This window comes from Physella acuta, unplaced genomic scaffold (genome assembly GCF_028476545.2).
Source record: "Physella acuta isolate Inbredline_101_S28 unplaced genomic scaffold, ASM2847654v3 ptg000966l, whole genome shotgun sequence".
NCBI lineage: Eukaryota > Metazoa > Mollusca > Gastropoda > Physidae > Physella > Physella acuta.
In genome coordinates, this window is record NW_026732483.1 from 338,205 (window position 1) to 359,601 (window position 21,397).

Here is a 21,397-nt window from a genome sequence, read left to right on the forward strand (position 1 = left end):
GTAACCGTAACCGTAACCGTAACCGTAACCGTAACCGTAACCGTAACCGTAACCGTAACCGTAACCGTAACCGTAACCGTAACCGTAACCGTAACCGTAACCGTACTAACCGTAACCGTAACCGTAACCGTAACCCTAACCCTAACCCTAACCCAAACCCTAACCCTAACCCTAACCCTAACCCTAACCCTAACCGTAACCCTAACCCTAACTCTGTCCGGGGGGTAATGTCACGGGGGTAATTGACAGGGGGTAATTGACAGGTGGGTAATTACTCCGGCGGGTAATGTCGGGGGAGGGGGGAAATGTCTTGGGGGTAATTGACAGAAGGGAAATGCCATGTTCCCGTGCAAAGCTTACCTTTTAAGGTAATTGTCGTTTAGTAATTTTTCATAATAGGTGAGAGTATTTCGACCTAGCATATTTATTTAATCTTCTTCTTTGCTGAAACTTGTCATTTACCCCGTCACAATTATCTGACATGATGTTAAGTGTGTGCTTTCAATACATAAAAAGTACGAACAGAACATGTTTACGAACACACCAACTCGTAATTTCACTTCCTGGTTTATATCATAAATACCCAAGTGACAAGATAGAAATATTACACTATACAGACCCAGGATACCAACTAGAACTGTAGTCCACATTTACCTCGTTATCTACAGTCGAAGTGGCCACCCTAAGATAACATTGGGATAGACCATATTTTATTTGGTGGCTGTCGGTTGTGTCGCTGTTGTAAACAATTTCTTGAGAGACTAACTTCAGAGTTGCTACAAATATATTTAGGATGGTGTTACTTGTATAACGTATTGTAACGTCTGCCATTGTTTACAACACAATACATCTATTTAATGGCAATTCAGATATTGCTTTATTTCATCTTCATTATCAGTGAAGTTCAAGTGGCTAAAGGTATGCGACTTAATTTTTCAATGGACACAAGATTGTAAGAAAAAGTGAAAACTATTTATATGTTATTGTATGAATCTTGTTAAAGTAAGTAAAGTTCCCTTTCAAACCTGACGGTCTATAAGGCAAGTGAAGTAGAGTTCACTTGTTTCTGTGAACTCGGCATATGAAGAGATCGTGTGGTCAGCCGCCTTTACTTTCCCTAACGGGAGTTAGGTACCCATCAGGACCTAACCTGGAATCGAACTCGAGAATTAAGGGCTAAGAGTCCAGTTCTCTACCGCTAGACCACTCCGTCCCCAATGAATATTTTACTCGTGATATAATTATTTTAGTAGATAGCTGCAATAAAAGTATTGACAGAAAACCGTTTCCTTAACTATTTCAAACAGTTCAATTAGGAAAGTAATTATCATAATGTTTTTGATAGCACATTATATGTTTTAAAAACTAGTATTATTACAAACCCATATATTTTTTTTTCAGCATGTCAAACTGGCTGGTTCGGCTCCAGCTGTCAATACAAATGTCACTGTGTCAACAACCAATGTGGCCTTGACGGAAAGTGTACAGGAGAGTCTACATGTGACAGGGGATGGTTTGGTCCTCTATGTCAATACCGTGAGTTTACTATTTTAGTGAATTGTACTTTTATTCAACACACTATTATGGTATCTTCAAGGCTATTACTAATGTTCAGTATAAACTCCGTTCCCAGAGGATTTAGCACAATTGAATACAGCTACAACCCACGCCGCCCTGATAGATGGAAACGATGCCACATGTGCGAGTGTTTCAACTTTTAACCTGACTTGGAACATTACTTACCAAGTCACGTGGTTCAGAATTATTATGCAACAGCCAAGTGAGTGAAGTTCTACTCCACGTGTTAAGTTTATTATTACGTGACATGTGACGTACCATTAGGTGGAAATTGGCTAAGTAGTAATTGTTGTTATTTAATAAAATACAATTTATTATCTTCTAGTTATTACAGCTAACAAATGTTGAAATGCCCAAATCTATATATATAATTCTCTTCTGGGAGCCGTTAAAAAACAAGCTGCAAGCGCCTCCTTGCAGTCCCCTCTCTTTCTCTCTACCACTATCACTATCACTACCACCCCCACCCCACCCCACATTGTCTGGTGAGTTGTGGTCACGCTAAATGTTTACAAAGCTAAATGTTTACAAATCGTAGAGCCGTAGAGCCGGGTTTCTATTATGGGCAGATAATTTAGTTCGATTTTAAACTTACAGGAGGTAACTAAGAAATAACTAAGAGGAGGCTGCTTTCACGGGGGGGGGGGGTGTGGTTAGTGTAGGGTCGGGGTTAGGGGAAAGGGGGGGGGGGTTAGTGTTTTAAAGCAAATATTTTCAGTGGCAGCATTGGTACTGTCGAATTCACAAATTATGAATTACTGAAAAGTAGAAAATAAAACAACTAAATAGCGGCGTATGATACGCTGCGGGTCGGCTCGTATTTTATAATTTTGATGTCTTGGTAGTACAATAATTTCAATTTTCGATTACAAAATGCCCACAGATTCATTACAGAACGTCCAACTGACTCTAAATAAAACAATCACGCCAACTACATATCTGATCAAAGTTACTGACAGAGTCACTGACATTCTCTGTCAGACAGATCTCCTTGCTACACATGTAAGCCTACACTTCGGATCAACGCTTGCAGTTTGTTCAGTTTACTTGAGTGGAGGTAATTGCTGTTCTTATCACACGATGTAAACGTGTTTTATTTCAAACATATTCTACAGCTTCAATTTTACATTTTAAACTTGAATTTACATTTTCACTTAGTTTCGAATTTATATTTTATTAGTGAGTTTATATTTTTATGCCAATACACCGCACAAGATAACACGCTAACGATAAAAATCATCTTGTTTTTATTTTGTTGTAACAAATTCAGAAAATGTTGTTATAAACATAGATGTGTAGAAAAGTATACGTTTAGATTTTTTTTTACTACATTTTATTGGATAAGTAAGGAAATGTATTCAATTAGCGTAAATAATTTATTTTAATACAGGTAGAAATGTTGCTCTAAAACAAACCACCAGCCAATCAAGTGATTATGAAGAAAAGGACATAGTGCGCAACTCCTCTTTGGCTGTGGACGGAAACACAAGTGGGAACTTTTCACACATCACGTGTACACATACAGCAGAATCCAAGCCAGGCGAATGGAGAGTTACATTTTCAATTACTCCAAATGTCAATAGATATATCCTTTATAACAGAGGTAATGTTTCGTACTGCAATGTTTGACCTCCCATTCTCAAATATATGTGTACACATCTCAGGAAACTTAATCAACATACAATAAATATTATCCTAATATATAAAAGCCCATTTTACGCATTACTCCACCCCCCCCCCTCTCTCTCTCTCTTTATCTCTCTCTCTCTCTCTCTCTCTCTCTGTCCGCATGCCCCGAGTCTAAGAGATCAGTATCTTCAGCGATAAATGGAGAACTTAAAGATACTATGGTTGATGCTTTAAATGTATAAACTAAATTTTATTTTAAAAAGGAAAATAACATTAAGGGAACAAGATACCCATGTTTTCGATAAAATTGTAATTTTGCTTCCCAAAATTTTTATTTCTTAATTCGATACTAATACCTTTTATCTCTCTAACCCGAACATCTTGGACTTCTACAGCTTACGGTTATCCGTTTATTGCGATGTGAAACATGGTACCCCCCGACAAGTTTTCACACTACTACGTGGACAGCGGCTATCTTCGAGCGGGTATTACATGTATTTATGGCCCGCGGGGCACCATAAACTTTACAGCAATCTAAGGGCCAAGCACTCGTGTACCCGCTGGTGTAGTGACCTTTTCTTTTGTTCTAAAAATAAGTGAGATAGAAGTTGTTTTCTACAAAGAAAATTTTATATCAAACTCCATATAAGGGCATGCGCGTAAAAATTATGAAGGGGAAGAGATTCATTGATACGCTTGACCAATCATATTATAGTACAGTAAATCAAAATAATTCACGATAGGCTGCAACTAACCGCGTGTGCTAGGCAGCCATCTTGTTTCTAGATAAACAAAACAATCGCCTGTCTCGTTTGTTTACCTCATTTGCGTATATTCTTCTATTTGTTGTTTTAAAGTTATAATCAACATTAAGTTTAGTAATTGAAACGTGGCCTAGAAATGCACTGTTGATTATCACTGGAACAATATTAAACACTGTTTCGTACGCTTTATACTAAGCTGAAACAATGCGTCATGGACATGAGTCTGACATGACTATCAGTTTGAAGAATGTACTGTCCATCCCCTTTACCCCCTTCATTCCCTTCTCGCCATTCAACCAACGGCCGGTTTATATTCTAGTTACGGCATGCTGTGATAGGCTTGAACGCGTTCATCAGGCTTTACACCGGACTGTATACGACACATGTGTTAATGTGTATGCCCATCTCTCCGTATAGGGTGTGGTAGCAACGAATGTAAATACTAGATAGGATAGCTGAGAAGCATTCACTTAGGCCCTGTACTTGACCCTATCTACACAGATGTGTTATTCGCGGTTGAATGAACATTGGTAATCTATGGCTCATCGGTTCTTCACGCACTATCCAGCGGTGGGTGGGGTGGAGGGGGCGTGTCTAGCCCCAAGCGTTGTACCCAGTGTTGTGTTGTAGGCTATTATCATAAGGCAATAAACTTGTGTAAGCTACAATTTGAGTAGAGAAAGACATTGTTTTGAAGTGAGAAGACCGGCTAACAAACAAAACTTGATCTGGTTTGAAAATAGCTGTTCTGAGAATACCGCTCGATTGATAGGATGTGTAATACTTAATAGTCATACATTCATTACCTGTTGTATACATATTTTCTGCTTACATAGAAAAATTCTGTCTAAAACTTACAACATAAATCAAAGCGTATTTTATTAGACAAATGGTTCTTCCACATATAACAAGACGTTTTTTTTGTTTTCTATAAGAGAAAACGCGCCGTGCCTTTTCCCGCTCTTCTTTTCACGTTTTCTCAACTTTGCATTTTTACTCAAAATTCAACATTCAAATCGCTAAGGCTTTGGAACCCTTTGTCATACAAGAATAAAACATTCAACGTGCATTCAGCATGATACCATCTACAAAACTACGTTTGTACATTAAGTTTGCTACAATACTTTAGGAAATATTGATATTTATGTAACACCACCCCCTAATTTTTGCACATACATTTACGTAAAAATTTGTATTAAAAATTGAGTACAAGCTATCGCAATGAGTAAACGTAGAAATGTATAGTTTGGTTTGAGAAACCTAAATCTTTCATCTGCTTTTTAAAATCTCTTATGGGAACAAAGCCTTAGCGATTTGAAAAGGTGTTAGTTTTCACACCTTTTCGCGGTTTCCATGGCAACCAGTACTGCTATTGACGGCTATATATTATTTTTGTCTATAGTTTAACAACTATAATTATATGAACTTATTAAACAACCAGAAATGTGTTAAATAAAAATTTTTTTTTATCCGTGGTGCCTGTCCTTAAAGGCTTATTCGAATGTAGAAACACATTTTTATAACGTAACCGGAAAAGTGTTTATCATTGTGACAATAACGCAATAAACAACGACGTCACATATCAAATGTTTAAACTACGGAAAGAACACATTACCAATGCGTCATCTTTCAAATTTAGAATAAAAAATAAAGCGGGAGTGTCCTCACATAAACTTTCTCGAAAATTCTTATATGACACTAATGGGGAGGGCAACTCGGGATATAGACATGATTTTTAATCCATTTTTACTTACTTAATCTTTGATCAAGTAGATCTAGATCTGGACTAGCTCTCGTCAAAACAAAATGGCTGGAATTTTGTCTTCAGACCACCTATAGTTTATGCTTTCCTATTGTGGAGAGCAAGTTTTATTCTAAACGACACTCTTAACTGAGAAAAAAAGGATAAATACTATTTAACACCCAGGTTTTTTAACGGCATTATTTAAGTTTCTTAAACATTTTATATGGTGTTGTGTTTGGTTTTAATTTTTCTAATAGGTATTGGTAACCTACGTTATTTTAAATGTGTCGGATTTTCAGCTATTTAGTCATTTCTTTTCTTTGTAAACTAATATCGTCCAACGTGTAGTAAAGCATATCGCGATTTGACCAATAACTATTTCATATAATTTTTTTCCAAATAAGTAAAACATTAAAAATACATAGGCCTATAATTCACGGGATACGGGTACTCATGGCCAGTTTAGTGAAAACGTTTAACTTATGAATGCACTTCATGACAGCTTCGATTACTTTTTTAAAAAATGTTACAATTTACTCATGTAAAATATAATTATCTTCTTTTGTTTGCAAACATCGTTATTGTAATCATTGTGTTATTTGACTACAATTTTATCTATTCAAGTAGGCTGTTATTTGTTGTGTTATATGGAAGTATTGGCTTTGAACATGGTAGTGATGTAGGTTCAAGATAAATGGTCACATTATCGACTGTTTGCAGAAATGGCGCTTGCATTATACTCTTTCTAGCATCACACTACGTTAAAGGCCTACCTGATATGATATAATTTTTCTATGGCTATTGATGAATAATTAACCAATCCATTTTAACGTATCCGATAAATTGACAGTTTATATTTCTAAAGCACAAACATTGACATAATTTAGATACCAACGATATAAACTAAAAACAAAAAAAACTATTAAAAGAACAACATATTGACTTGTAATCGTCGTATACTATTTTACCAACTGCTATTTATTTTTAGAACCTTCATATCATTTGAAAGCAATTCTTAACTCAAAATCATGCAGATTGCTTATTTACATTTCAGACTCAGACCGTCAACGGCTTCAAGGATTTTTGTTGAACAGTTACAGCAACGCTGGGTCAAAACTGTTTGAGTACAGGGATACAAGTTCTAACAACAATGTACCAATCTACACAATAACAACAGGTCTACACGGTCCGGTGTCTTATGTTAATATATCTGTAGGAGGCATTCTAACACTATGTGAGGTCGAGATATACGGTGGTGAGTAGGCCTATATAATGACATTTAAACAGTGCAATGTTTGTAAATTAACTTTTATCCAGAATGGGCATAATGTAACATTCATTTTTCCAGAAAGCGTATGCAATGTAAAAAATTACGGTCCAGAATGTACCAAGACCTGCAACTGTAACGACCCAACTGAGACATGTTTTGTAGCTACAGGTGGATGTCTTTCTGGATGTGCTGCTGGATATCAAGGGGAGGACTGTTGGGAGCGTAAGTATACAAATCTACCGATATAAAGCAATATCGTTATAATGTTTTAGACAACGGATAATCAGTATTTCAAAACGTTAAAAAAGCGCGATTTATCTCCCCTAAATGTTCTCGTAATTTTTATATAATACAGTACAGGTGATGGTGGTTTTAATCGGGCTATAGAAATACAGTAGTGTGTGGAAAAAAAACAACTTTGTTTTGCGAAAACACATTTAATTGGAAATGTATGAGAATAGGCTATATTTATATTTTATATTAAATATAAGAGTTCTGGAGGGCTTTTAGAAATCGCTAATAGAGCGAAACACCTCATTATAATGCATTTTTTTCCTGCTGTTTTATACTCACTTTAAATTGAACTGAATCGCCTGTAAAAAAAATAATTGCTCGCCATAAAGATTTAAAATTATTTTAAATGGTTTGTTTTTTCGTAATTTGAAATATCCGACTACCAGAAATCACTCACATATAAAATAATCTAGATAATAGATTGTATACCTATATCCGTCCAATGAGATGGAACTCCAGTTATCGTAATCACATAGTAGAACAAAATAGCATACCGCTAACGGTTACCTGAAATAACTAGTTTAGTGACAAGAAATATGTACAATTAAATTTTAAAAACTGTGGTCAGTAAGGGTGTGTATCAGGTGGTAGTGATCTACGTACATTTTGGGAGGACATTTATAGATGTATATATGTGCACCATTGTTCTGTCTCCCAATATTACCATTTTTACACTTAAGCATATATTATTTGACGTGAATCTATATTCAAGCTTGCGGTGAAGACCATTACGGATCTAACTTACAGAAAGAGTGCTCTAAAATTGCACCAATGGCGTCTGTTGCAGTACAAACTGTTACTGCCAGCGATAGTTTGTGGGACTTCAGGGTCCGTGATCAAGTGTGATGTTATGAAAAAGAGTAATTAATGAGGTTTATAACAAAAAGCATCATTATGATCTGCTTGTGTTTTTTTATCATCAGCATGTAACGTTACATTTTTCGGACAAAATTGTGAAAGCAGGTGTAGCATCAACTGTTTACTACAACACTGTAACAACGTCAACGGGTTTTGTGACGCCTGTGTACCTGGAAAACAAGGAGCTTTATGTGATAAAGGTAATTAATATTTTCCCGATTCAAATATCTATAACGCGCTTGACTTCTTGACAAATTAATATTTGCAATACAACGATTTGGTTTCGTTTTACTTTTTTGTTCTGCTTAAAGTTATTTACAGTGGAGTAATAATCTGTTATATTTAGCTAATATGTCTGCCCTTAACCCAATATAAGAAAGATGTTCAGATAGTACTAAGGGTTATCAATGATGTTATTGAATCTAGGGGAAGTCTACCAGTTCATTTAGTTCCTACGTGTTGTGTCCGTAAAATTATAACAACATAAATTTGAAAACGACAAGTTTTATTGTATTTTTATAACATCATTAATGTTAAGTGTTATATATATTCCCACCAGACTGTAACCCCACGTATTACGGAACCAACTGCTCGACGAAATGTAGTTCCAACTGTCTAGACAGTCTGTGTCACAATGTGAATGGTGCTTGTATAAGTTGTGTTGATGGAAAACAGGGAACGTTTTGTGAACAAAGTAAGTTGTACAAATGTATACATTTTATTGTGTTTTCCTAATCTACAACTGGTTACTGCCATCAATGTAATGGTAGACTTCAAGGACATTTTTGTAATAAGCGTAAGTATATGTGAAGTAGTAATGGCATTATTAATTCAGGAATACACGATTTGATTAGTTTCTTTTACTAAGTTAATTTAATGAAAACATTTTTTTTCCAACAGAATGTAGCAATACATATTACGGAAAAAACTGTACACAAAAATGTAGCACCAGCTGTTTACGTGAACTTTGTGACAACGTCAACGGTTTTTGTCACAGTTGTATACCTGGAAAACAAGGTGTATTTTGTGAAAGAGGTTTGTAGCATTTTATCGAAACCAACTCTAAAAGACCTTTTACTTACCAATTATTACAATTCATAAATAATTCACGAATATATGTAATATCATTCCTTTACCATCAACTGTATTGGTTTATGCCCATAAGTTTGTAACAGCTTATATACAGTATCGTGTAATTTATTTATGCTAATTGTGTTTATTGTGTGTATTGCTTCGACCCCCCCCCCCCCACCAGACTGTAACGCCACGTACTACGGAACCAACTGCTCAGATAAATGTAGTTCCGACTGTCTAGACAGTCTATGTGACAATGTGAATGGGACTTGTAAAACTTGTGTTGATGGAAAACAAGGTCCATTTTGTGAAGAAAGTAAGTTGTATAGGCTACATGCAAGTTTTTTTTACTGTTTTTCTATATAACTATTCTATTGGTACATGAATATATAATACAATGACTATATTTACATTATTTCTTTTTTTTAAATCATCATTGCGTTAGCATATATTAATTTTCTTGACATAACACCAGAATGTAACGAGACGTATTTTGGAACTAACTGCTCGAAGAAATGTAGTTCCAACTGTCTAGACAGACTATGTGACAATGTGAACGGTTCTTGTCACAGCTGTGTTGCAGGGAGAAAGGGGCCATTTTGTAATGAATGTAAGACAACTCGTAATGTTAAAATTCAGCTTTTACTTTGTACTACTTCATTAATGTATTTATTTATTCATATATGCTTTACCGTGTATAACGAAACTATTATTTCTTTCTAACAAATTGTGGGTTTTGATTTCATATAACAAATATACATAGAAAAATGTATACATATTTATTAAAGTGCTTTTAAACGGAGTTGTATTAATAATAATTATTCTCATTTCCTTGTAACTTCTAAATAATAATTGTTAAGTTGACTTTTAATTATCAATTGTATATTTGTTTTTCATTATGTTCAAATGAACAACTTTCTTAAAACCACACAGCTTGTGACAGTCACAACTATGGACCAAACTGTGATGCTCACTGTTCAACTAACTGCAATGACTCAATATGTAACTCAACAAACGGCCACTGCTGGAGATGCTACCCTGGTTTTCAAGGATATTTTTGCAATGAAGGTTAGGTAGACCAGTTTATACATACAAAAAACAATTAGGTCTGTAATATAACATGAATACAAAGTTTAACTATGTGTATATCGTTAATACATTACTTGTCTTCTGCGCCCCAGATTGCGAGAAATCTTTCTTTGGACAAGATTGTAATCAAACCTGTGACTACTGTCTTAACGCTGACTGTAACAACACCAACGGTGTTTGTTTCAAATGCGCTGCTGGAAGTTGGGGGGACTTCTGTCAAGGTGTGTTTTGGAACGAAAAATGAACAAACATTAAAAAATTAAATGTAACTAATACAAAGTGTATTTGTTACAATGCTTAGCGATGACAAAAACAAAAGTAAACATCTTACCGCCATTTTAAGATAACGTATGCTTAGTAATATTAATTATAAAAAAATACCATTGTCACAGGCTTTTTACCTACCTTATATAATACACACACAAAAACCACAAGTCAAGCATTGTTCCCGTTGTTTTTCATATTTTATTTTTGGTTCATATAGGCATCGTGTTCATTATCAGACTACGCCATCTTCTTACCCACCTTCTCTCCTCGTTCCTTCCTCTCGCGCATGCGCACAGTCACCCTGTCTCCCTGATCCAATATCGCCTTTCAACACACACACTCCCAACATACATTCCACTAACATTTCACTGTTATAAACATAAAGTTCAAAACATATTGTGTAATTTTTTTATTTATTTTTCTAATCAATACAAATATTTGACGGTTAAGATTTACTCCAGTGTGAACTTCATTAATTTTTTTTTCAGCGTGTCCCAACCAGACATTTGGTGAGTCGTGTAAAGAGAACTGCTCCAAAAACTGTGAGCAAGACGGGACGTGTCACCCAGTCAATGGGACGTGTAAACACGGATGTCGTCAGGGGTATCGGGGAGAAACATGTGCTCAAAGTGAGTACATCTTAAGATAAACTGACTGCTCTGTTATATCTGTAAAGTGTCTATTCAACACATTTCGTATAGATGTAAAATCTTAAAATGTATTTATTTTAGTAGTTAACGTTCTAAAATATTAATAAAGTAGTCAATGTTACATAATTTCAATTAGTTAACTATACTGTTATGTTTTTAACTGCAAGTTCAGATATATATTATGCTCGTATTGCAGAGATACCTGAAGAACAATCACCTATAGCTGCAATTGTTGCACCTGTTGTAGTCATCGTTCTACTAGCTATTTTGGCAGTGATTGGCTTTGTCTACTGGAGGTACATGATATTATTCAAATAAAGTCGGTCTCATTTAAAGATGTGCTGCTATGTGTCAGCTATAAATGTAGGTGTTTATATAAGTTATGTGCTAATTAATATTATCACTTTCAGACATCGTCGGTTGAAGAACAAAGAAGACCACGTTAATGATTCGCAAAGAAATGAATTATTTGATATGTCTGATAGTCCAACTTCAAGCGGCAAATTAAACACCATAAAAGGTATTACATTTATACTCATTTTAAACAAATACTTTCTAAAGAATTTTAGCGATCGATTCAAGAATGCAACTGCATTTGAAAACATACGAACGTCGAACCAACGAACACAAGTTAAAATGATTGGAGTGTAATTGACTGTGTTCCCTACCTAGGTACAGATAAGCCAGTAGCTATCATTAACGCCTACAGTAACGTGGATGTTGAGGCAGACAGACGATACATCAAGGTCTCAAAACTGGACGAGTTTATGCAAGCTCATGGCAGAGATTACTTTGTGGATGAGTTTAAGGTCAGGTGACTCAGAGCTATAGTCGTGTTAGCTTAACTAACTTTAAGTTATCAGCATACATTAGTATTAAACAGTAATTATTTAATGAGTCATTTTATTTAACAAATTCTGTAAAAACATACACCCGATATTAATTTAAGTTTTTGTGAGTTAATATTTGAGTGAGTCAAAATAAAAATAAAAAACAAAAGAAAAAAGAAACTTCAGGAAAGATCAAAATCGAATTTCGTATAGTGTCTCTTTCCTTTATTTTTTGGTCACATTCAGTGTTACAATTAAAAACAAAATAGTAACACATCAATATAGGTTACATCGCAATAATATTAATAATGTGAAATAATATTTTAAGATTGTTGATTTTTTGTTTTAATTCCCAGAGAATTCCAACCCCCCAAAACGTGACAACCATGGTGGGACTAAGTGAAGCCAACAAACACAAAAGTCGATACAGGAATATTTGCACATGTCAGTTTTGGTTCTCATGCGTCATACTCATATGCATAAATATTGTTTTTGTTGTGAGCTAAATTATCCAAGTCGTTTAATTAAACCTTTAGTAAATATATCCACGATGTTTTACGTATTTTAAAATCAGAACGTAGAACACACTTCAAACATCAGTTTTTCTCCTGCAGACGATCACTCCCGCGTACATTTGGAAATAAATGCCAGCAAAAATGAAGGTGACTTTATTAACGCATCCTATGTTGAGGTAATTATTGCATGCATTTATATTTTTACCCAGTTTTACAACTATTTTACCTTTTTACATTTACAAACATTACGAATGTGTACAAATTCATTAATAAGTTGTTTATTTTAGTATGTTCCTTAATTAACAGACAGATGTAATACTGCTATAATACCGTTATGACACGAAATGTTTATAATTTAAGTCTTTTTGTTACAGAGTTATAACAATCAGGAGAAATACATAGCTTCCCAGGGTAGGTAGTGCTTATTTAATCAAGTTGTTCAGGAGGTAATTTTTCTTATTTTACCATATGGTGACATATCGTAAATGATTATTGTTATATATGACTAATAGTTACGTTTATACAGTGATGTAACTATACAATAATATGGTCCTAGGACCTTTGACCACAGGTGCTTTGACCATAGGGGGTTTGACCATAGGGGGTTTGACCACAGCGGAGCTTTGACCATAGGGGCTTTGACCATAGGGGGTTTGACCACAGCGGGGCTTTGACCATAGCGGTGCTTTGACCATAGGGGGTTTGATCATAGGGGGTTTGACCATAGGGGGTTTGACCACAGGTGTTTTCTCAGCAGAGGGTCTTTGATCACAGGTGGTCTATCAACTGGTGTTTGATCACAAGCGCTGTGTCCGGCTTTGATCATAGGTGTTTTGTCCACATAGGGTCTTTGATCTCAGGTGTTTTGTCCAATGATGTCCATATATGGTAAGGATTAATTTTAAAAGTTGCTAAATTATATTTTAAATTTCGACATGATGTAATAATATGTTAAATCATCATGTATTAATACAAGTCATCTAAACTACTCTATGTCAAAACCATGGAGAATCTTGGAGAGTATAGCACGTCGAAAAAAGGTAAAAGAACTTTGTTGTATCGTGGCCACGAGTTTTGGCTACACAGAGAACGCCAGGACGGGTCACGCTTTTGGCGGTGTACGAAGAATCGCACTTGTAAGTGCAAAGCTTCAATAGTTTCCTTGAAGGTCTACAGATGGACTGCACACGGCAAATAACAAATTTCTTGCAAGGTGTCGCAGGGGCAAGCTACCCAGCTGAGAAGCGATACAAGATGCTGCACGAAAAAGTACAACGTGCTGTCCAGACATATTGTATCACACCTATGATCAAAGCCGGACACAGCGCTTGTGATCAAACACCCGTTGATAGACCACCTGTGATCAAAGACCCTCTGCTGAGAAAACACATGTGGTCAAACCCCCTATGGTCAAACCCCCTATGATCAAACCCCCTATGGTCAAAGCACCGCTATGGTCAAAGGCCCGCTGTGGTCAAACCCCCTATGGTCAAAGCTCCTATGGTCAAAGGTCCGCTGTGGTCAAACCCCCTATGGTCAAACCCCCTATGGTCAAAGCACCTGTGGTCAAAGGTCCGCGCACCAATAATATAAGTAACATTGTTAACTTTATTGCTATGGACTGACTTATTCCTCTCAATTTCCAAGTACCGAATTTTATTTTGTTTACAAACCCTCTGTCTAAATACCTCAGTTGGACATTACTTGTTTATCGATCACAAATCGGCTATAAAACTAATCGAAATCATGTTTATGGTGAGTGTTGAGGGTATGTTTATGGTTTTATAGAATAGCGTTTTCTTCAGTATGCCTGTAACATGATAACAATGTAAAAGGTCAAAATATATAAGTTAACACGAGGGTAGCGATAAAAGGGTTCTGAAAAATAAACGATTGACGGAATTATTGTCCCAGAGTATTCGTATATTTGGTATTGGTACAGCTTGCATCTTCGGTTTTTGTTTCAATTCAGTAATATCAGAAAATTTAAAATAATAGCACGTTGAAATACTGTAGTGAATGTTATTTAAATGATATATACGGATATATAAGCTAATTTGAACATACACCCACACATGAACTATGTATTAAAAACTTACTTATTTCATAGGACCAAATGAGGTGATCATAAACGACTTTGTTAGAATGTTATGGGAACAAAAAGTTGAAAAAGTTGTGATGCTGACAAATCTAATTGAAGAAGGAAAGGTATGGTTCTATCAAATATATTAACTTCCGTTTCGTTAGGTAAAACTTTATTTGTTTTTATCTTCATTAATTGTGGCCATAACTAGATCATTCTGGCAATATGTACATTATGTGACAGGTAAAATGTGTAAGTTACTGGCCAGAAGAAGGTACAACCACATTTGGTGACATCAAAGTTAAGCTGGCAGCTACTCATGTTTTTGCTGACTACACTATCAGGAAGTTGGAGCTTATCAAGGTATACAAGCATCAAGTGGTCGCCTGTTTATCACATTAAAAAAACAATGATTTATTAATTTAGAGAATTATACGAAAATGGATAACATGATGTAGTCGTTTTAAGTTATCCGATTAATTAATACATGTATATGATATGTAAAAAAATGCAATTATTTTACAACGCATTTTACCATTGTTGTCATTATAATTGTCTTCCTAATGCCAACATTTAACAGAAAGATCATCCGACCCACCTATTCACCCAGTTCCACTTCACATCGTGGCCAGACAAAGGTGTGCCTCTAACACCGTGGGGACTTGTGGACTTTGAACAGAGGGTGGCGTTAGGGGGTACATCAAGGCCTATTGTTGTCCACTGCAGGTTTGATAATTATTTTCCACGGCAAACATGCAACTAAAAAATTATGTTGAATTAATTAAAACATTGCTAACACTAATTTTTCAACTCTAATGATTAACTAAATAGCGCTGGTGTAGGACGTACTGGAACCTTCATCGCCCTACGTAATGTGATGAGAGAAGCTGAAGACACCGGCTACATCAACTGTTTCAACACGGTGGCCAAGCTGAGACAAGACCGAGTCTTGATGGTACAGACAGCGGTAAGTAATGTTTAATAGTAGAACTTCAAATTTGAACTGGTTGAATCGCATCAACATTCATATAAGTAGTTACCTTATTTATTTGAAAACAATTAAATAATTGACCCAATATAATTGGGTTTTACAATTTATTTCTAAGCTTTCAAATACAATTTTTTAACTATAACTTAAGTCAATAAAAGCGAATATTTAATGACGTTCCCTGCCAACAGGAACAATACGAGTTCCTCCACAAGGCCGCGCAGGTTGCCATCACCTGTATGGGAACGACTGTCCACGCTAATGACATAGTGAGCAGAATACAGTTCTTAGGGGAGCGATCTTTGTCAGGGGTCACCAACATGGAAAAAGAATTTCAGGTAACCCAATTATGATGTATATAAGTTTTAGCTTACGGAGAATTGTAAACAGTTTTCTTAATACGTGTGCTTTTATAGCAACGTACTATTTTTTTTTATCTGATGCGTTTTATAACTTTCATAATCAAACCAGCTTGATACTATATATTCAGTATAAACAATGCACAATAAATATCTAGCTTGGTCGTATTTTCTTAACCCCAATTCCAAAAGTCTCCAGTTCTGTGTACATGACCAGGCACTGCAAATATCTGTATAGCTCCTAAGTGTCGGGGATGTAACGGTTGCAGAAGATATAATTGACCACCATGTCCCGTCATTAACTAACTTCAGAGAAATGTCATTCTCGACTTGAAGTGCCTCATGATACGATTGTTTGCAATTATTATAAAAACATACATTGTAATAGTACAATGTATTCTCACTTTTAAACATTAATATGGACTAGAGAATATAATGAAATATCACACACTATCATAAATTCGCAGAAGTATGAAATTATGAATTTTGTTATTGGAAAACCCATATGAAAAAAATGAACTTTACAGGCTGTCGTGAAACTCAGCGAAGACCTAAATAAACAAACACAGGATGAGGACATTTCTGGAGAGAATGGCAACATTTACCAAAATCATGACCCTGTTGTAGAAAAGAAAAACAGACGGTCTTCAATTATAGCAGGTAAGTTAAGTATCCGTATTTTAGACCACTAGACACTTTGTAGAACTGTTTAATGCACATACATTAAAACAATGCTGTAATGAATTAATTGTAGGTAACCTGTACAGAGCTGTGCTTTCCTGTGAATCAAACAACTTGGAAGACTATGTCAATGCAGTACTTGTCTCGGTGTGTATGATTTAAAAATATGTATAAAAACTAAGGCTTTGTTGCTTGACGAATATTATATATTTATTTGTGCATTTATCATCAGAGCTTCACTAAACGGGATAACCAGATTTTAACACAACTTCCAATGCCAAACACAGTCACAGATTTCTGGAGATTGGTGGCACAATATAATGTCTCACTTATTCTGGCTTTTAACAAGGGATCAAGTGAAAAGGATGAGGTAAGATAGTGGACAAAAGATGGTATATAAAGTGTATGTATGGTTTTCACTTATGTTAATGAATGTGTACAATAACTGGTGTAATTCAACATTGTGTTACCACAGACCCTCGGCCAGTACCTGCCTGCCAACATGACAACACCTTTAGACTGTGGACCATATGAAATACACACAGGACCTGTCAAGTCTGAGAGTTTATGGGAGGAACAACAGATAACAATTAAGACTGTTAAAAAAGCTATAACATTTTTACCTGTTAATGTGAGCAAACAATGTTTTTCTTGAATCGTAAAATTAAAAGTGCGCATTAAAAAATACTGTTTATTTAAATGGTATGATAATAAAAATAAGTTAAAAATATTTTAAATGCATATATAAAACATAGTTTGTTATTTAAAGGTAACAACAGAATCGCACGTGACCCACATTGCGAGTAAAAGCACAGACCTGAATCCCAAGAATCTTCTCAAACTTGTCAAACACACAAGGTCAAACAATGTACAGGCACAGGGGAGAGTACTCTACATGTGCAGGTATTTTATTTCACTCATACTTTAATTACCAAACATTTTTTATTTATTTACCAAAACAGTGTGTTCTTTTAATTTAAACAAAAATGATGATAACTGCATCATTGTTTTCAAGGACAAGCCCATTGATCTGTTTTTTTTTTGTTTACATTTCGTAATTCCAATTAATTCCAGAAACGGAGCTGAGTACAGCGGCCTGGCCTGTGTGTTGAGTCTTCTACTTGACCGAATGGACCATGACCAAAGTTTAACAGTTCCACTTGTTGTTGGTGCCATCAAATGTATCAGATCACAGGTCATCCCCTCCATGGTAATGTTTTTTTTTTCTGCATTGGAATACATACATTGTTTTTCATTTGTTTTTCTTCTTTGACAATAAATAGCAACACGCTTTGTATTAAAATAGCATAATTGGTGCGTATGGTAAGTTGGTAGAATAAGAGTATTTTTTAATAAAAACGTTGTTTTTATATCGCTAGGATCAGTACCGGTGTCTGTATCAAGTCTTACAGAGATACAATGAGTTAAACACACCGTACAGCAATTACGACAACGTTTCTGATTTAAAAGCTAATCGTGGTGCGACACATGGAAACGACACATTTGCAGAGGAGAATGTCTATCAAAACAATTAGTTCAGTTTTCTCAAGTGCATCTACTAGGTTATATCTTTGATGAACTTGACCAGTTCTTCAACACAAAACAAGCACAGTATATTAATCAGCAAACTTTTAGAGAACATAAACTGATTCTGAACATGTTTTTACATGTAATGTAGACCTATCTGTTAAATGAATCAAAATAAGTAAATACATAAGTTTTAATTAAAGTTATGAATTAAAGTTCAAAACCCGAAATAAACCATCATCTAAAAGTAATTTTTACAACTATTCGAATTCAATTTAAATGTATAACTTTAATTATTTATCTGAATTTAATTTTTTAAATATATGATTTATATTTTTTTTTAAAAAGCAATTCTTAACTAATATTTATAAATGTATCTGTTAAATTAATATAATTTTAAAATATATGTTATATATATTTAACATGTTTTTACTTCTCCGCTAAAATATGTAATTTAATTAAACCAACATAACACTTTTAGAAATGTACAATAAAATAAATATAGATCGATATAGACTGTATGCAACATGGTTTCCAAAAACAAGCAAAAAAAATATCTATAGGAAAAAAAAAAAGTTTCCCTTTCAAACCTGCGGTCTATGGGTCAAGTGAAGTAGAGTTCACTTGTTTCTGTGACCTCGGCATAGGAAGAGATAGTGTGGTCAGCACTATGCCCAGCCGCCTCTACTTTCCTTAACGTGAGTTGGGTGGACTCAGGGACGGTCTACCGCTAGACCACCCCGTCCCACTCCATATCTATAGGTAAGAAGACCATTTCTCTGTAGAATTATATATATATATATAAATATATATATATATATATATATATATATATATATATATATATATATATATATATACGTCATTGGTGTTTATATTCATACAGTTCAAATATGATTTCTTGGAATTTCATTAATTTCTTTTTTTTAAATATTTTTATAGATAATAGATAACATATTCTAAGTTATGAATGAAAACATTAATAGAAATCACATTTGTAAGGTCAATGTACATTTTCAACATATTTCCAAAAATAAAATAATAACAATTACGCAACGTAGAATTTAATAAAAGTAGATAATTCAGACTTTTATATTTGTTTTGTAATAGTCATTAAGCAGTAGTTTCCCTTAGGTAATTTATTGTTAAAATTATACAAATTTACACTAAGAAAAATTCATATAATGTTCTTTTAATTTAAAACAACTTTAAGAACTCTTATAAATGTGTTGTATGCAATTGTATTTTGGCATAAAGTAATTTTTTTGTTCCTGTTCTTGCTGATTGTTTAGAGAAACAAAAGTCTTTTTAATTTGAATTTTAATTGATTATAGTAAATGAATATACATTACTATTTAGTTATGTTGAAATCTAAAAAAATTAAAGTTTGTAACGAATTTCTCTTGAGCGATATTTCGCATCTTGATTGGATACGGGAAAATAGTATTTGATAAAGTTAGCTTATTGATAATGAAATCAATTTTTTAGAAAGAGTGACTTTATTGGCAAAAAAAAATGATATTCATCTCCCAGATTAAACATAGTCACAATATGCCACACCCAATTACTTACCACAATATGTCGCCCCTTAATTATACATCATCACAATATGCCCCCCCCCTCAGGTCAAAGTAAGTAACAATATGTCACCCCACTACAATATGTCACCCCCAGTAATACTTCACTACAGTATGTCACCCCCCGTTATACATCATCACAAAATGCCACCCCCAGTTATACCTCATCACAAAATGTCACCCCCAGTTATACCTCATCACAAAATGTCACCTACATGAATACATCACCACAATATGTCATTCCAGTTATACATCACAAGAGTGTGTCACCCCCATTTATACACCGTAACAAAATGTTCCTCCACTCCTTAACATATAGAGTGTCACAATGTGACGAACCCCTCCCCCTTGTTATGCATCCTCACAATTTCCTGCACCAAAATATGCCGACTCCCTCTTTTATATATGTTCTTTCTATTCAAATAGTTGTTGGTCTGAATAAACATTCGATAAATGTATCTGTCTATATTACATCTTAAACACGCCCAATCAAACATGCTAAATAACTAAAAAAACAGCAACTGTTCCCTTAATACAAATCTTAGTTCTACCACCACCCCATCCCCCTTTAACACCCCCGCTGTTCCACTAGGAACGTATAGTGAAAATGTAAACACAAGCAAGGTGTTTTTTTTCCATTGTCAAGCGAGACAGCTCTATTAATATTAATTAAAGCATCAACCAAGCTTGTTGACTTCCCCTTACGATAGGGTTTGATCTTAAGTTCGCGGGGATGCGGGATGAATACGTTAAGCCCTACCCCCTCTCCACGGACAAAAAAAAAATAAAACAATATAAAGTTTAAAAAAATATATAAACGTTTATCATTGTCCGCCCACCTTTTGTTCGTGTGTGTGTGGGGGGGGGGGGTAATTTGAGGTAGGCTTTACAACAATAGGCATAACAAGAACACCAGTTAAAGCCATCTAATTTATCTTATAAATTGTATTGTGTATGTAAGTCTCCAAGTATATTGTTTTGTTCTTTCTTGATGTTCTTTGTTAGTTGTTTAAATATGTGTATGAACATATGAAAAAAATCAATCTACATTTGATGACATATAAAAGAATTTTTTTAATTGAAACGTATTGAATTTATGTGATGCAGTATTACATTTTGGAAACAAATTACAAGAAATATTTCAAAATTATACTCCAGGTAATTCACCGAGTACATTGCTGATTTAGTGATACATACTAATATGGTTGAAATGATCTAAGCTAGGTTTAAAAAATATAATAATATATTTACATGTTGTCTGGTGACTATAGTTTGATCGGTTGTGTGTTAGGACGGGGTGTTTGTGTACGTGAAAGTGTAAACTATGTGTAGTGAGTTTGTGTGACTCGTGTATGTGTGATGGGTGTAGGACAGTATCTAGTACAAGGCTAATAACTGCATGTGTGTTTTGACTTGTGGGTGGCTGAGCTAGTGTTCAGGGGACGACCAATAGGAGAGGGGAAAAGGGAAACCACTGTTTGCAGGGGCGAGAGGGGAGATAAATGAAACGTAACACGCATGTATAAAACCCATCACATGTCTAAGATCTCTTTCAATTCCTTAGAAAACTTGTTTTTTCTTCCGCGTTCTGAAGTTTTTGGTGTTTGGAGGGATCCCCCC

At 34.8% G+C, this 21,397-nt stretch overlaps 1 protein-coding gene across 1 annotated transcript; it reads left to right on the forward strand.

The window, feature by feature from the left end:
- Positions 1-679: 679 nt before the first annotated feature.
- Positions 680-19,476, forward strand: LOC131953936 (uncharacterized). The gene is made up of 33 exons (XM_059317398.1): positions 680-918; positions 1,402-1,536; positions 1,634-1,780; positions 2,462-2,635; positions 2,969-3,181; positions 6,770-6,970; positions 7,064-7,207; positions 8,203-8,337; positions 8,697-8,831; positions 9,038-9,172; positions 9,393-9,527; positions 9,687-9,821; positions 10,145-10,279; positions 10,393-10,521; positions 11,056-11,196; positions 11,414-11,513; positions 11,628-11,737; positions 11,890-12,026; positions 12,404-12,491; positions 12,662-12,738; positions 12,937-12,973; positions 14,673-14,770; positions 14,889-15,008; positions 15,226-15,371; positions 15,477-15,612; positions 15,825-15,971; positions 16,520-16,652; positions 16,747-16,820; positions 16,906-17,043; positions 17,149-17,304; positions 17,443-17,576; positions 17,748-17,883; positions 18,053-19,476. Exons 1-33 carry the CDS (start codon positions 858-860, stop codon positions 18,206-18,208), a joined length of 4,278 nt encoding a protein of 1,425 aa, XP_059173381.1. The 5' UTR covers positions 680-857; the 3' UTR covers positions 18,209-19,476.
- Positions 19,477-21,397: the final 1,921 nt, after the last annotated feature.